Below are 18569 nucleotides of genomic sequence, written 5' to 3'. Positions count from 1 at the left end.
ACTACTACTACCAGCTTTTCAGCTCTCTTGGTTTACACTGACTGGTTACCCTGGTTACCAGACAGTAACCAAGCAGAGACTTGAGGGGACGGCACATGGGTCATAACTGTTGCTTTTGAATCTGAGAATGCTGAGGATAAATTACAAACTCACTGAACAGATATGTCCCATGTGCCCCCCATTCATGTCGCTGAGTAGCTCAGAGTTACAGAACTGAAAAGCAGGAAGTAGTGTTCTGGCTATTATGTTACACATCCAGTCACTCCAGCCTTGATACATTACATTTTTGGCTAACTAACTATATTAGAAACAATTTTTATTTTGCACAGCCTATCTGTTTACACAGTTTTTTTCACACTGAACTGTTCCTTTAAGTTTGTCCAAGAGCAGTAACCCAGAGCAAACAATAATATGTTTGCTTTTAAACAGGTGACCAGTAAATGCCACCTGCTGATTGGTTGCTATGGGTTTCTGCATCTAGGCAAACTTAGTGCCTTCTATTACATAGCCCTATGTGTATCAGTCCAGTGACCCAAACAATGGAATTATAGCTTCCATTTTTTATTTGTACTCATATAACTGCATGATCTCCTATTTTTCAGCAAATATGACAAGGTTGCCCTACCCAGGCATAAGGGTTTCCAGCACTGTAAAATTGTTAAGTATTTCATAATGCCTGAAGCAGTGCTTAACTTGACTTGGCATATAACCAGCTGTTCCAGCTGTTGAGCATCAAATACATAACTTGCAAATATAAACAAAATCAGATAAATAAAAAATATTTAAACTACAGTAAGCAATGACCAAATTTGTTATGCATTTTGCTCTTATTTTATAGGAGCAACTACAATGCAGACATTGCTTATTTACTGTTGCTGTATGTTTATATGGAAACTTCACTATGAAGTACTGTCTTTTATATGTACATCCTATATGTGCCTGTTAAGATGAATATTGCAGTATACATAGCGTATGATGTATGTTTTAAAACAATGAACATCTTTTTCTATACATTGCATAATTTAGCAGCTTTAGGCTTTTTGGATGTATTCACTTAAGTACAGTTACATTGATCATCTTCACATTCATATCTTTCATTTATGAGAACATTCTTTAATTTTTACAATATTATGTGCACTAGGAGAACTGGTTACCAGGGATCTACTACTGGCATGCCTACAGAATGCTAAACAAATAGCACCAGAGAGCTACAAGTTGTTTTCTGACTTAATACACTTTACAGAGGTGTATTACCCATTAACTCATAGGAACAGGTCATGAGAAAATACACACACTGTAAATTGCTGTACAAAAATATATTGTAAAATAAATTGGTTCCATCATAATAACTTGTCTATTAGTAGTAATAAAGTGGACCCGTCACCCTTAAATCCAAATTATCACAAAGTCGCCCGAAGTTTCCTCCCGAGGCAACTTTGGCAACTTTGGAAGAACAAAGTAATGCATTGGTTTTACTGCCAACGATTTCATGCATTTTCATTGTGGGCGACAAATTCCCCCATCAGCCACCGCCCTTAATGGTAAAGAGAGGGGGGGGATGTGGGGACTGCAATCACATCTAGTAAGCGTTGAATGGAAAGTGAAAGTAATTACCTGCCCCGCCTCTACGCCTAAGGCATAGAGGAGGGGAAGGCAATATTTGATTGACAGCTGAGATTTTTAAATTAGTTTACATAGTTTAATTTGCAAAGACTTTTATTATACAGCTTTTTATGTCTGGGTGACAGGTCCACTTTAAGCATTCTAAGCCAATTGGCACACATTAAGGCAATGGCCTATATTTTAACTTTAATACATTTATATATAGAACTCTGTAATTTCTTTTTAGGAAGATGCATGAGGCAGTCAGGCATCAAATAAGTGTTGCTAGTTAAATTAAGTATAGCAAAGCAATGTGAATAATGACAATCATTAAATGATGATATATGGGTACTATGGTGTAGGGGGTTGTGTAAAAATTAGTTGAAGGGAAATGTTATTGTTTCATCTTTATACATCCCTCCAACATTAGGTGCTGACCACTGACCTTAGGTGCTGCCACTGCAAATATCCCACATCCTTGGTAAATGTAAAATCAACAGGAGAGGATTGTATCTGCATCATTGCTACAGTATAAGCTTTTAAGAGAGATAAAGGGGTAGATTCACTAAAGGGCGAATTTTCGCCAGTGTCAGCTTCGCACCCCTCGCACCGTTTCACCAGGCGCAAATGCGCAACAAATACGCTAATTCACTAGTATGCAAAGTTTTGTCCTATGAGTCAAACGCTGTCGACTTTTCGCTAGCGTTACTTCGGCTGTGCAAGCATTTCATAGCGAAGATGTGCTAGCATTCATTTGTGCCTAGCGAAAATTCGCTAGTGTTCTTGGGCTTAGGTCAATTTGCATAGGGCGGGAAATTTAAAGTTGTATGGACTTCTTTATTATAAATGTTGATGCAAATTTTATTGCAAATGTCCAGACAAGACAAGAGATGCCCTACAAATGAGCCCACTGTAAAATAAATTTTCCATATGTTATGAAAATGTTATGTCTGGAGAAAACCTATTACCCAAAAAAGGTTAGGACTTTTGCAGGCAATCCCGCTTCAAAAAAGGAAAAGTCGCCAGCGTTTTTGGAACTTTAAAGGAATAGTTCAGTGTGAAAATAAAAACTGTGTAAATAGATAGGCTGTGCAAAATAAAAAATGTTTCTAATATAGTTAGTTAGCCAAAAATGTAATGTATAAAGGCTGGAGTGAACAGATGTCTAATAAAACAGCCATAATCCAACTTCCTGAATTTCAGCTCTATAACTCTGAGTTAGTCAGCGACTTGAAGGGGGGCCACATGGTACATTTCTGTTCAGTGAGTTTGTAATTGATCCTCAGCATTCAGCTCAGATTCAAAAGCAATAGATATGACCCATGTGGCCGCCCCTCAAGTCTCTGATTGGTTACTGCCTGGTAACCAGGGCAACCAGTCAGTGTAAACCAAGAGAGCTGAAAAGTAGTGCTCTGACTGACTTGTTATACATCAAATCACTCCAGCCTTTATACATTACATTTTTGGCTAACTAACTATATTAGAAACATTTTTTATTTTGCACAGCCTATCTATTTACCCAGTTTTTATTTTTACACTGAACAATTCCTTTAATGCATTTTCGGCACACAGGATATGATGTAAGTGACAGAAGATTGAGGAAGATCTGGCTTCTTTTTAGCACTTCGCCTGGTCTGAGGTGGCGAAGTCAACTCTGACGAAAGAGGTAACGTTCAGTAAAATAGGCACATTACTGAATTTGTGGAGTAACGACCTTCAGTCAGAACAAAAAGTGGCCTGGCAATAGAGCGCAAATGAACAATATCAATGGTCTCTTTCACTAGCGAATCGGTGCCTGTTTTAGGGTGCATCAGCCAGGGAGAAAAAATATTCTTTTTGATTAGAGGCCCACCCTGCCTTCTAGAGGCCAACCACATGATAGTAAAGTCAAGGATTTGCTGCTTAAATAACTGTGCCTGTGCAAGTTTCTACCATAAGCATTGCAAACGCTCCTGACTGTGCATGTCAGAATGCCAGTAATTAAAGGTAGGTACATGATTTGTGATGTATCATATAATGAATAGGCTGACCCGGTAGCTTGCAAAACAAAGAATAAATATATATATATATAAAAAACGTAATTCTGTTCAATTACTTCCCTAAAAATCCTCAAATGTTGATCTCTACACCAGGTTGATCTATTATTTCTGTGAATGATTCATTGTTTCAGCAAGCCATTGATTTATTCTCCAGATATGAGCAAAAATGCACTTGGATGTGTGCAACCTGCACACTAGAATAGGAGTCAGAATGATTGTGTCCTTTAGAAGGATCTTTGTAAGGGGCTGTGTTGCCTTTTTACTTACACAATACACATTTCCTCCACAACTTACACAATACAATTCAGTTTTGGGGATCAGTTGAACAATAGTTCAGGTTTATTTGCCTTTACTTAAAACGTTTTAAAGTTGGCAATGGAACTGATGGCTGTATTATAGATATGCTGGATATTGTAACTTAAGTGCTTTAATTTTACTTGATTTAATATATGTATTGAATGCTGGTAAACACTATGATAATGTGCCACTTTTGGTTGATATGTATACAGAACATAGGAATATTAGGGCTCTTTCTAATAGTAGCAAAACTTGAACATGATTTTTCCAAGGTTTCAATATGTTTTTTGTGAATTTCTGTTTTGTGCAATTCTATTAGTTGTGATTATATACCCAAATCAGCACAAGTCTCATTAAGTGATTAAACCACTTTCTCATTAACTTACCCCAATGTGGTCTAAATTGAAATTTTCTGTTTTCATCTGTTTTCTGACAGTTTGCACTGATGCCAAAGAACCAGAATGTATTTATTTTAAATCTTGATTATATCTTTTAAACTGATCTGCCTCTGCCACTAGCACCTAAGTGCTGCCAGTCCACAAGTTCATAAAAAATGATTAGGAATCTCAATCAGAAGTCTGTCTGATCTCTCGAAGTTTAAAGGCAACCATTAAAATACAATTGGGCCAATGCCTCCAGTAGCATTTAAAATTGCAAAGTCTGGATAAAACTAAATAGAAAACAACTTCCACTGTTTGCAGAAAACCTCTGCAACATAATGCACTGGTGCTATGGTTACCATCACAGCGATATTGTATTTTACATGTAAAAGTAGGACAAAGAAGAAATGATTGTAAAAGCTGTTTAGTATGAAATCCCAAAGGTATAGACATGGTGTGACAATGCTAGTCCTTTAATGTAACACACACCATGCAGTACATTACGTTATTTTATATTTCCATATAATATATATATATATATATATACTTTTTTTGCTTGGGCTTCTGTCAAATTATTCTTGCTATATTTACACTTTAAGCATAAGGCTGTCTTGCTGTCTTGTTTTGTTTTTCATTCTTCAGGAAAGAGACAAAACACTCAGAAAGCTTACATTAACACCACTTCCATAGAAACCCAAGGCACACAATCAGAATTGTGTATGGTGTTGAGTTTCCAGAAAAAAAATAGTTTCATAGGCATGATTCACAGTGGGGTCCCTGCAAATCATATCTTTTCTGCTATTAAAAAGAAGACCATGGCAAAAATAGCAACGTCTTTGGTGAGACTGCAGTGACATACATTTGTGTCCTGAAAACATAAGTACTTGAAAAGTAAGGTCATTATTGATGGCTGAATTCAGTTAAAATTGATTCTTCTAAATGTTGCTTGAAGGCAAGAACTTTTAGCCTCCGTTCCAAAACAATTGCTCAAAATGCAGTATTATGTTTTAGTTACATCCTTGTGCCCTTTTACAGACCTCTACACATAACAGCATTCAGCTGCTATAATTGCTCACAAAGCTCCATTTCCACCAGTCCAAGGGAACCCGGGATGTGCTTGTCTCTTCTGTGTCCTGTATCTTCTTGTTATTGATTACTGCATCCTTCTTCTATCTTGTCTTTTAGCAATGAAGTATTTTAATGAAGGCCTTTCTGAACTCCACATTAAATGTGGTATAGATAATTGGATTGACAGCACTGTTCACATAACCAAGCCAAGTGAAGGCGCTGTACAAGGCCTGTGGAATGTTACAATTGCAATGCATATTTAGTATGTGAATTATGAAGAAAGGAAGCCAGCAAATAATAAAAACACCTGCAAGACAAAACAATAATTATAACCATAAAAGGAATAATACAGATAGTTTTAACCCAAAAAAGCTGATCTGTAATTGTTTGTTCTAATAAGTACTGCTAAAATCTTATCAGTGCCCCTGTTTAATCATTGGGGTAATTACCGTATATACCCGAGTATAAGCCGAGTTTTTCAGCATCCAAAATGTGCTGAAAAATTCTACCTCGGCTCATACTCGGGTCAGCGGTACCCGACCCGAGTAGCTGAGATTGCAGTCACTTTTAATCATTCCTATACCAACAGTACACTTGGGGAGAGACTGCAATATCCCACAATGCCCTCTGTTGGTTATATGAAAGAATAACTGCGCCCTCTGTTGGTTATATGAAAGAATAACAGTGACTGCAATATCACACAGCGCCATCTGTTGGTTATATGAAAGAATAACAGTGACTGCAATATCACACAGCGCCATCTGTTGGTTGTATGAAAGAATAACAGTGCGCCCTCTGTTGGTTATATTAAAGAATAACAGTGACTGCAATATCTCACAGCACCCTCTGTTGGTTATATCAAAGAATAACAGTGCGCCCTCTGTTGGTTATATGAAAGAATAACAGTGACTGCAATATCACACAGCGCCATCTGTTGGTTATATGGAAGAATAACAGTGACTGCAATATCACACAGTGCCCTCTGTTGGTTATATGAAAGATTAACAGTGACTGCAATATCACACAGCGCCCTCTGTTGGTTATACGAAAGATTAACAGTGATGGCAATATCACACAGCGCCCTCTGTTGGTTATACGAAAAATTAAAAGTGATGGCAATATCACACAGCACCCTCTGCACATGGTAGTGGGACAGTGGGACAATGCACACAGTAATCCATTTGGCAATTCTCTATCACCATCAACTTTGCAAAGAAGTCCGGTTGATCGCTGGGGGGGTCACTTTGGCAGAATGTGCGCTGCTGGGAGACAGGGCTGTAGTTGTGTCTAGGCTTATACTAGAGTCAATAAGTTTTCCCAGTTTTTGTAGGTAAAATTAGGTACCTCGGCTTATACTCGGGTCGGCTTATACTTGAGTATATACGGTAGTAAAATGTCTGCTTAGATTTTGCAAATTTACACACTGAACAAATCATTTTATGCTAATAATGCATGAGCAGGTTTAGCTATTTGATCCATTGGGGAACATTGGTAACATAAGTGGAAGGGCACAGCTGACAGTAAAGTCATTTGAAACAAGTGCAAATATATAGGAAGAACCCACACAGCTTGTTCAGCTAATGACCGTAAACAAACAACAATTTTGGCTTATTCGGCTTTCCAGCAAGCATGATCAGAATCTATTTAATCCAGAACAGATTCTGAACACATGCCATAAAAATTGAAAACATGGGGAGATGTTTGGCCAGTTTGATCAATGTAACCATATAGATGTAATGTTTAGGCTAATTTATATAGCAAGAAAGCTATACAAAATGAATATCGATTTCAAATTACAGAGTAATTTGGTCAGCCAAACTTAACAGTTTCCTATGACCACTGAACTAACTATTATTTGGATTTAATGTATTTAATTGTATTTAATGTATTTAAAGAACAAAAAAACCTTGTTGACTACTGAGGACCCTCAATACAGCCCCATTTACCATATCTGGCCACAAAAAGCTGAGTAGCACAGTGGGGATAGCGGGTGCAATCTTGTTCTTCTTGATGTCCTCTTCCTAGCCTCCACCTGATCTCATTTCAGGAGAATAAGCAGCCTATCCAGATTGGCAATTGTGGAGGAAATCAAGTAGTGTGCGATGGCACCCGACAACCCACTGTGCTACTTTGCTCTTTATGACCAGTTATAGTAAACAGGGCAGTATTAGGAGTTTCCAACAAGGGTTTCATTTTCCACAATTATATCCATAAAAAGTGTAACTGAAAACAAGGATGCCATGAAGGACAAGATTTGAAGTGAAAAGTGCAGGTGTGAAAATTAGAAATTAAAATATATTTAAAATTACATTTAAATTATCCTTTAAAATTAATTTCATGCCATATTGTTTAATGAGGCTTTCATTGTGGCTTCTATTTGAGCAATACAATGATACCTACCCAGTACAATAGCTAACATTTGTGTAGCTTTCTTTTCCTTATGTTGTGAAAGCTTTTTCTTGCTCATTGTTTTTATTGAGGTTCGTGTTTTCCCATTAGGCATTGACTGAATCTCAAAAACTTTGGCAGGCTTTGTACTGTCTTTTGGATGTCCATTCTTTTCAGCTTTGTAAGGGCTTTCCACTGGTGAAGTTAGGCTGGCATTTTTGCACTGGTTTGATGTAGCTGGCACAGCAAGTTGATTATGGTCAGGAGAAGCAGACTTGTGTTTTGTTTTCTCCGGTGGAGATGTGCTTGACATCATCTCCATTTCCATATCCTCTGGGTGTTTGCCAGCTTCCTGGACAAGAATCAAATATCCAATAACAAAGATAAATAAATAACAAGTCCCTAATACAGGTTAGATAAAGCCCCTTTTATGCCTCTAAAAATTACTTTTTTTGTAAAAAAGACCTTTGATTTTTGTTATAACATTCATAATTTTTTTTAGTAAAGGGAGGAGAAAATGTATAATAAAAATATGGATAGCATTACAAAATATTGCCAAGTTCTTGGTACTTATGGTGTCTGTATTCCAATAAAACAGATGTACCATAGGGTAGGAGGTATGTTGAAGAAATTCATAGTAGTGAGCCAATCTTACAGATATTAACATGTGTTCATACATTTTTGAAGTGCTGAAATGCTCTGTCTATCAAATGTATCAATAATTAGTGGATAATATTCAGGGACAAGTTTAGAACAGTTTTATTTTATATTATTACTGCATTTATCACTATTTTAAAGGGTCAGTATAATCCCTTATTGACTGCAGAGAATAGAGCTTGTGCTGATCATACTTTTTGCCTATTAATGCAATCATGAAAAATCGTTGCTTTTTTATTTCTTCCAACAAAACAGGGCAAACAAGGAATTATTGTGCACTTGTTCTTGCGAGGTCGATAATTACATTAGCAGTGCACATATTATTGCCCTATGTCCTGGATATCTGTGCACAGGGAATCAAATTATCTACTTCGCAGTGACCATAAAAGAAGTAGATTAATAAATTAACTAAATTTGAACAGAGGAGAACATTGTCCCTTTAAAGGGATGTGAACTTTTGCTACAGCTTTGGCTTACCCAATTGTTGCTGAATTTCAACTACAGCATGTTCCAAACTATTTAGCTTTTCAGGGCCAAAACGTTAATAGACACCAGAGATCTTATCTACTTTGTGGCCATTTTAAGCATAGGGCTAATGGCACACAGGTTGTTTTTCAACTGGGGAATGTACAGTATGCTAGGAGACAAACGCTGGTTTTAAGGCCTCTCTTTAGTAGTCCACACATACAGTAACCACCTCTCTGAGAATATACCCCTTAGGTTATCTACTGCAAGAATAGAAATAGCTGGAAATAGGATGATTTTTCATTTCTATGTTCTATTACTAATTCTGGGCTTTAAGTGTCAATCCTTGAACAGCAAATACAGCAGGGAATTGTGGTTCCATATTGAAAGGTATTAGATTCAGCAGACAGACTAGTACTAGTGTATCTAAGGGCTAAAGCAAGATTACTAGCCAAATTACAGACAAAGTTAACCCTCTATTTCCTATAAAACATGGCATAGAATCGCTCGAATGAAAACAAGTTATACAAGATAAATAAAAATATTAAAGAAGTCCATGACCGACTTGTTCACTAAACATCACTAAAACAGGAGATACAATTTAAAAATATGTTCATTTTTAATACTTCTTTCAAGATATCCCCTGATTCCTTATTCTCAGATTTAGATGTCAGAACAAGCATTAAAATAGTATTAATCAGTCCAAATTTCAATTGGAATGTGAACTAATTCAATATATATTAAAATGTGTATTACATCTAGGGGCAAATTTACTTAAGGTCGAATATCGAGGGTTAATTAACCCTCGATATTCGACTGCCGAATTGAAATCCTTTGACTTCGAATATCGAAGTCGAAGGATTTACCGCAATTCGTTCGATTGAACGATTAAATCCTTTGAATAATTTGAAGGATTTTAATCCATCGTTTGAACGATTTTTCTTCCACCAAAAAAAGAATGGAAAGCCTATGGGGACCTTCCCCATAGGCTAACATTGACTTCGGTAGGTTTTAGGTGGCGAAATAGGGGGTCGAAGTTTTTTTTAAAGAGACAGTACTTCGACTATCGAATGGTCGAACGATTTTTAGTTTGAATCGTTCGATTCGAAGTCGTAGTCGAAGGTCGAAGTAGCCAAAAAAACATTTGAAATTCAAAGTTTTTTTTCCTCTATTCCTTCACTCGAGCTGAGTAAATGGGCCCCCTAATGTTGCCACCTTTTTGTGCCAACAGTACTGGCCTTTGGGTTGGGGAGGCAGAAGCTGACATCATTCAGGGCGGAGTGATTATGCAACAGGGCCCATGCCCTTTTAAATAAAAGAGGTGTAACTACCACAAAAAACTACTTTTAAGCTAACATAGAAATATATGTATTTGATGTCATTGTTTTTCAATAAATTGTAATCCCTCTCGTTCAATTAAGCAGCAAGCAGAAGGCAATATCTCACAGTATTTCTACTGTATTATCCTAAATTAAAGAACTTAAGCTTATATATTTTAGTTACAAAAATCTTCTTGAAACTGTGTGTGGTAATAACTCACCTAGTTTTGCTGAATTCAGATTTAGCATTATCTAAAATTTTAGTTAACAACATATTCTCCTTTATAGCATATGAGAGTAGGTTTTAAAAAATTCACTGAACAATTTCACTCTTTTTTATTATGACTATTCCGGAGCTGCCTGCATAATACTGTCACAATGCACCAAGAGGAAAAATAATATGCTGATTGCATTAATCTCCTGTTTTTCTGTAGGTGGCAATTTCCATTTATAGTGGCCAAATCCCAATATTGCAAGGTTCTTGTAATCTAAATGTATTGAAAGTCTCAATGGTACTGAATTTCAGGTGAAATAATTATCCTTTTAGATACCTTTTTATCTAAATCTATTGCAAAAGTCAGCAGTCTATAACATATTTGTGTGTTCTTATTACTTCATTAAATTGCTCTAGCCTCCATCCACATCACACTTCAAAATTAGGTTATTTCTAGATATTCTTTTATCTTATCCACATACCATTCAGATATCCAAGTACTAATGCAGCAGACCTTTGCAACTATAGTGCCCCAGCTGGATTCAAACCCAAGACCCTAATGCTGCAAGGAAGCAATGCTTGCTGCAGCACCGCCCTACTGAATCATATAAATTGCTAACATACAGAAGCACACAAGACCTACGTTTTTCAATAACATGAAGGAGGATTTCAATTCAAATTTTTAGTTTTCTGTAAATATAAAAACAGTTTTGGGGTCCATAATCTGGAAGGCATTGGTCCTTGTTTTTTTCTTTAGATAAGGGCCAGGGTCTTTTCATTCTGTAATTTGATATCACCATCAAGGTACTCCTTTTTTACTACAGACAACATGCCAAAAATTAAAAAAAATAAAAAACTGTTTAATTGGGACATTGAAATTGGCTTTGTCTTATTTCAGAATTTTTGGATACAAGGATAACTGATCTCATTATTCTACTTGATAAAATCCTTAATACACAGTATGTACAACATGTTATAGTTAAAAGTTTTTTTTTTAGAATCACTAATTTATGGACTGAGCTTGTCATTACAAATTAAAAATGGAGGTATTTTGAATAAGCTCAAAGACCACTGACCTTGATCTTTAATTGAATGGGGCATGGAGAATTGAACTTGACAAGTTAGTTTTATATTCCTCAGTCAGTGTGCCACGGTATGACACCTTTTTTATATCTAGAACTGCTCATCCCTGAAATTTTCATATAAAAGCTTTAGTTTATTTAAATATATTTAGGAAAATGCAAACACTGCTAGGTAATGAACTGGATACAATGACGTGTTTTAGAAAATACCTGTAACAATGTGAGGTTTTTTAGTAGTCAATGAAATCCATTTTCGAATAAAATATATTACTATTTCTCGGCAAATATATTTCACAATTTTCAAGGTGAACATGAAATTTTCAAGGGCCAACATGAAATCGGTTGTCTTACTTTTTGTGGTAAAAGTCAATTAGTAAATTATTTAATTTCCCTTTTTATCAAGAATTGATTAATGACTACCATCAAGCTATGAAACAGATCACTGCATATCCACATGGAAGCTCTATGTTCTAAACTCACAATTTCAAGAGCAAATTTTTTTTTTTTGAAACTTAAAGGGGTGGTTAACCTTTAAGTTAACTTTTAGTATGTTATAGATTGGCCAATTCTATGCAACTTCTCAAATAGTTATTTTTCATTGTTTATTTTTTTTTAGTTTTTGAATGATTGTTTGCCTTCTTTTATTTAACCTTTCCAGCTTTCAAATGGGGGTCACTGACCCCATCTAAAAAACAAATGCTCTGTTAGACTACACATTTAGGGGCAGATTTATTAAGGTTCGAGTTGTGTTTTTCCATTTTTTGGTCAAAACTCCAATTTTTTTGTGTTTTTTAAAAAAAAAATAGAATTTTTCGAGATTTATTATATCCCGACCCTAGAAATAGCTCAAATCCAATAATACACCATGTAAAACTTGAACCGTTTGAAGATGTTAACAGCCGGCATGATGTTCGAGTTTTTTTCCGAAGGTTTTGCCTGAAAACTTGAATAATTCAAGCGATTCAAGTTTTTTTCTCGCACAAAAATATATACTTATATTGTTCTATATACTGTTCAGCATTATTTTTATTCATTTGTGTATTTGTAATAAAACCGAAGCTTGTTTACAAAACAAGATGTGTTCTAGCTGAGCTAGTAATAGTCTTTAAATAAAGCTTGAGGGGATTAACACTTACCACTTTCTTTTTATCTGCTGGGAAGCTCCCATTGGACTTTACAAATACAGAACATAGCTTCACATCTTCAGGGTGAGTGCACTTGTCCTAAGGAAAGACCATGAAAATATGTAACTTAAAAGTGCCTGTTACATTAGAAAAATCTTAATTGAAAATGGATGGAAAAAACTGTAGGATTTATATTGGTATCTTCCATTACAGGAATGGTGAGAGTATGCAACATGAGTGCACTTATTATTATCCTTTATATAGCACTGACATATTCCATGGGGCTTTACAGAGATTCACACAAATCCCTGTCCCAGTGACTGTTACAGTCTAAGACCCCTATCACTTTTACACACACTCCATATGCTACTTGGTACAGTATTTCACAAAGCATTTCTTATAACAAGAACCAACCTCCTTTGTGCTTACCCTTGCTACACATTTTTCAGGAAGCTATAACATTTTTAATGAAGTAACCGAATCAGCCATCTGACTTCTCCTTGCAAATGTTTCCTAGATCAAAATCAATCTATTAATTCTGTAATGTAGCAACAGAATTAGCAATTATCACATGCGCTAGTATAAAATTCCACAACCTTGCTCCTTATGTCAGAGGTAATAAACTTATCTTGGGCCATCATAATTAAAATAATATTTAGGCAAAAATCTACAAAAAGTCCTACACATAAATCCCAGAGTGATGGTGTGATAAATCTGTTCTGTTACCCATTGTTCCATCAGAATTAACATATTGATGGAAACTTTAGGAAACCCCTTAATTACCCTTAGTTATCTCACTTGACTTTCCCACATATTTTTTTTGTAACAAAATTGATGTTAAATTTTTCAGCAAAAACACTCATAAAGGGAAAAAAAACAAAGAAATTATCTGCACACCAGCTAGCTATTCACTAAAAATACAGTGAGTAATACAGTTCAGGAAACAAATTAGATAAATTAAATCAAACTTCAGTGTCAGTCGTGTATAACAACCAGAGGTGGGTATAAGCATCATCATCATCAACATTTTTATACTCTGTGGTCCATTGTAAGACTTTTATTTGCTCCTAACATCTGTAAAAAAAACACTTTTGAGATTCAACTAAACCTAATAAATTTTAACAACCAATATTCTTCCTCAGGGGCAGTGACCAACAGAGCATTTGAAACCCTGATTTATTGCAGAAAAAGTGAGCATCACCCAGTCAGGATTTTTCTCGGTGGTCCCTGGCCCTCGTGGCCAGGAAATGCTGGTGTCAGTGCTCCCCTCCATCATGATCTCGACTGGGGTGGGGGACTCCAGGCTAAAGCCTCGGCCTCAAGTAGGTCTGGGCACCCCAGTCTACCACTGCTCTCAGGAACAACATTTGAAGGACTCCAAGTGGTATGTACCTGTTACTACCATAGGTAGTAAATGTAACATCTTCTTGAATGGGAAACAGTACAAGGCAGCAAAGGGCTTATTGACTGCCATGGCAGTTTGACCTCTGAATTCTTTGTGAGAGATTCGCCCGAATACCGAATCCGAATTTGCATATGCAAATTATGGGAGTGAAGGGGAAAACATTTTTTACTTCCTTGTTTTGTGACAAAAAGTCACACACTTTCTCTAACTGCCCCTAACTGGATTCAGTTCGGCCGGGCAGAAGGATTCGGCCGAATCAGAATCCTGCAGAAAAAGGCAGAATCCTGTCCGAATCCTGGATTCAGTGCATCCCTAGTTTTTAATAAACAAAATACATGCCCTGCCTACAAACCCAATAACTGATTTTTTTTGTTTATAATAGAAATGTAAATATGACTTGCTGGTACAGCATTATTCCATATGTTTGGCTTACCTTATGGGCATCTACTGCTACTCCACGACTATTGCGCTTGGTGTTCACCCTCTTCCTGCGCTTCCTTAGTACTATATAAATCTGAACATACACCAATAGAGTGACAATAAAAGGAACATAGAAGGAAACGATGGAGGAATAGATGACAAATGCTGGATTATCAATGATGCAGACTTTGGAACCTGAAAAATAAGACCAAAAGTAGATTAGTCTTTATGTTTTATGTAATCTAATTGTAAATGCATTTCCTAATAAATCTTCCTTCATAAAGCTGCATTTATATGCTGCATGTGTACACTATGGGCCTGTACTAGGGCAGGGGGTACGTGCCTTGCACCAGGTTGGGCAGAAGTGGTCTGTGCATAAGCACCAATAGGTTTGATCTTGTGCCCCTTAGTGCACTTGCAATTCTGCCTGGCTGCTACGTAAATGGGCCTTTATCTTTATACCTATCTAGAATATTCAAGGGAATCCTTAAGCAGAGGTATTGCAAATGTAGCCCACGTCCTACTGTGAATAGCCATAAAAAGACAGGGTAAATCCCAAAGTGCTCATCCTTACACTAAGCTGGTATAAATATTCTGCATTTTATTGAGATTGAATTAGTTATTTCATTCAGCTACAAGCACTGCCATATCCATCAGATGTTTTAAAAAAAAATTCAGGAAAACAATTGATTGTATTATGCGATTTTCTGTGCATAAATGGTCAAAAGACATAGAATAATAACTACGAAGTATGTTACCCCTAATTAGTCATATAGGTATTTAGGTATTACATTACAATATCCTTTCATTGTACAGCCAATTTCTTTACTTAGGGGCACATTTACTTAGCTCGAGTGAAGGATTAGAATGAAAAAAACGTTGAATTTTAAAGGTTTTTTTTGGCTGCTTCGACCATCGAATTGGCTACTTCGACTTCACATCGAACGAACTAAAAATCGTTTGACTATTCGACCATTCGATAGTCGAAGTACTGTCTCTTTAAAAAATACTTTGACTACCTACTTCGCCACCTAAAACCTACCGAGCACCAATGTTAGCCTATGGGGACCTTCCCCATAAGCTTTCTAAGCTTTTTTTGATCGAAGGAAAATCCTTCGATCGATGGATTAAAATCCTTCGAATCGTTCGATTAGAGGGATTTAATCGTTCGATAGATCGATTTTTCCTTTGTTCGTTCGATCGAAGCATTTGCGGTATTTTACTTTGAGGGTCGAATATCAAGGGTTAATTAATCCTCAATGTTCGACCAAAAGTAAATGTGCCCCTTAGTCTTTGCTGTTTATATTCTATTTATTTATTAAAATAGCTTCCTCTATTTTATCCTTTTATTCATGTCTCTGTACATTTTGCTCCACCCATCTGACTCTCCTTTGTTTTGCTTATTCTAATAACATGAGATGGGCCACAAAATGGCAAAGTACAAATCACAGTAGCTCAGTTTGAAGGGAATTCATTATATGTGAACTGGTTTTGGATTTCAAAGGGCAATGCAGTTTCTAATATAAAGTTATAGCAAAGAGAGATGTAGTTAAGACAAGGCACCAACTTTATCTCCTTAAAAGGGTGGATTTCCTTTAATTTAACTTTTAGTATGTTATAGAATGGCTAATTATAAGCAACTTTTCAGTTGGCCTTAACTTTTTATTTTGAATAGTTTTTGAATTATTTGCCTCCTTCTTCTGACTCTTTCCAGCTTTCAAATGGGAGTCACTGATCCCATCTAAAAACAAATGCTCTGTAACACTACTTTTTATTACTGATCCCTATATTCAGGTTCTCTCCCATTCATATTCCAGTCTCTTATTCAAATCCAAATGACTGAAATTGTAAACTAGAGAGCTGTTAAAACAAAAGTTTAAAAACTCAAAAACCACAAATAATAAATACCAGTTACAAATTGTCTTAGAATATCACTCTCTACATCATACAAAAAGTTAATGTAAAGATGAACAACCCCTTTAAGGATTCATGCACACTACAGATTGAGGCAATTACCAATATAAATGTTTGTTTTCACATTATATTATGTGAACTCACAGTTGACTTGCATATCTTAAAATGACCCATCAAAGTCTAATATAAATCAGTGGGTCTGAATATTGACCCAGGGTAATGCTTTCGTATGTACAAAATCAGTAATAACTCATTGAACATACAGTATGTAGAGCTGGATGTTCTCTTTAAATAATAGCTGAATAAGGGTTCTGCATCTGCGTAATTGCACAGTTTAATTGGGTTCATTGCGTGTCATTTCTGTAACAGATGAAAACTGGCCCAAGTTTAGGTCCTGGTTTTGTGTTCAATAACAGTGACCACTGATGTAAACAAAATGCACAATAAAAAAAGAATCATCAACGTAAAAATCCATTTTGTTGCAGCTTAAAACGTTACAAGTGAATTATTTATAAATAGTGCAATTCCTTTGCAGCCATCTACAGTATGAAATATGTGTACTTGTCAGTTTAACAAGACATGCTGAATATACTCCTATTATGTATTAATACAACTGGCTGAACAGGTCATCTTGAAGAAATGGATGAACAAATCTGTGCATGTAGGTCACTGTATAGAAAGAAAAAAACCTCTTAATGTACAGGGTTTTAAATGCACATCAACAGATCTGAATGTGGCTGAAATACAGGAATCTGTTTATGACATTTTATAAAATTGTATATTTAAAAAGCATTATGAAATTATCACTTCTAATTTTATTAATTGCAGATGTAACGAACAGATGGACACCAATTGAATAACTTGATTAAAAAAAGGTTAATTTAGCATATTTCTAAACACTACTGTCATGTTATTAAAGGCTCATCCTGTATGCAAGACATTTCAGTAGAAAATATCTCCTTGAGCTCCTCACACTGTAATTATCAGCATACTTTACTTAGAGAGAATAATGTTTTTGATATTTTACAGATTGGTTTGTGCTGTTCTCTCTTTGGCGAAAGAGTACTTTCATATTTAGCAGTACTGTAATTCTAATATTCATCAACCACAGGGGCTCTGCTATTTCAAAATGCTGTTTTTTAATCAGTTGTCAGTGATCAAATTCCATCCTATTTTGAAATAAGCTAATTTTGAAACAGTTCTTTCCAAGCTAAAGAGGTAAGGGTTGGAATGGAGGGAGAGAAAACATGAAAGGGGAATGGTATAGCATTAAGCCAGGTTTTTGGTGGCTAATTTTTGAAACAAAAATCCATGCGTGGAATCAAAAAACAATCTTGGGGGTAAAAAAGCAAGCAAGAAAACATTAGTGAGATCAATATCTATATTCCAATAATATGTCCATGGTGCAAATATTAATAAACCCTAATTGGTATTGTAGCAGAATATACCATATACATATATAAATTAAGGGGCCGATTTATTAAACTACATATTTTTCAGGTCTGGCTTTTTTGACACCAAAAAAACCCAAAAAAGTTACAAAGGAAGGAAACCGGGACAAAACTTTGACAAATCTGAATCTAGTGCAGCAGACCTAGGGTAGTAATGCCTGTAGGATAAATAGGACTTCAGCCCTGTAGTGAGAAGCCAGTATGTACATTGGATCTGGATTGTGAATTACCTATTAGCCCTATCAGGATTTCAGGAATACTTTCACTACAACAACAATTCAAGCTCATTGTGGATTAAAGCTGCCAGACTGCATTCTTGCATCTGCTCTGCCTCACAGTATATATTCTTGTTCACAGTGTGATAAACTGCTTGGCTAGCAGTGGGTTAAATTATTCTGCTGTGTTACTTTAGGTGAAGCAGTCAGACAAGCACAGTAACTTCTGGTACATTTCTCATAACATATCAGGTAAGACTGCCCTACTCCATGCTTGCGCTCATCTTAGACAGGAAGAGGGGAATATGAACAGGAATATGAATCATAAGACAATGGCAAAACAGCAGGAATGCCCTTAACCAAAATGTCCACACAAGCAGGTTACTACACACTATAACTAGGAATTGGCAAAACCCTTTGCTTTTACACACCCCAGAGTGCTTCAATTTGGTGTTGCAACACTACCATGGTACAAACAGTATTGCCCTTGTAGACCCACAGTGTGCACACAAGGGTTGACACCTTTCCT

At 36.0% G+C, this 18569-nt stretch overlaps 1 protein-coding gene across 2 annotated transcripts in view; it reads right to left on the bottom strand.

Annotated features, from left to right (window-relative positions):
- Nucleotides 1–4775: 4775 nt before the first annotated feature.
- The window catches only part of drd2.L (dopamine receptor D2 L homeolog), a 173216-nt gene continuing 159422 nt past the window's right edge, over nt 4776–18569 (bottom strand). The window contains exons 5-8 of one of the 2 annotated variants that reach the window (XM_041568349.1): nt 14474–14655; nt 12648–12734; nt 7787–8126; nt 4776–5693 (exon numbers count right to left, since the gene is read on the bottom strand). In XM_041568349.1, the coding sequence (XP_041424283.1) occupies nt 5500–5693; nt 7787–8126; nt 12648–12734; nt 14474–14655 (803 nt within the window). In that variant the 3' untranslated portion in view covers nt 4776–5499. 2 annotated transcript variants of the gene reach the window in all.

This window comes from Xenopus laevis, chromosome 7L (genome assembly GCF_017654675.1).
Source record: "Xenopus laevis strain J_2021 chromosome 7L, Xenopus_laevis_v10.1, whole genome shotgun sequence".
Taxonomy (NCBI): Eukaryota; Metazoa; Chordata; class Amphibia; order Anura; family Pipidae; genus Xenopus; species Xenopus laevis.
The sequence above is the reverse complement of the archived record's forward strand: the minus strand, read 5'-3'. Positions and strand labels throughout refer to the sequence as shown.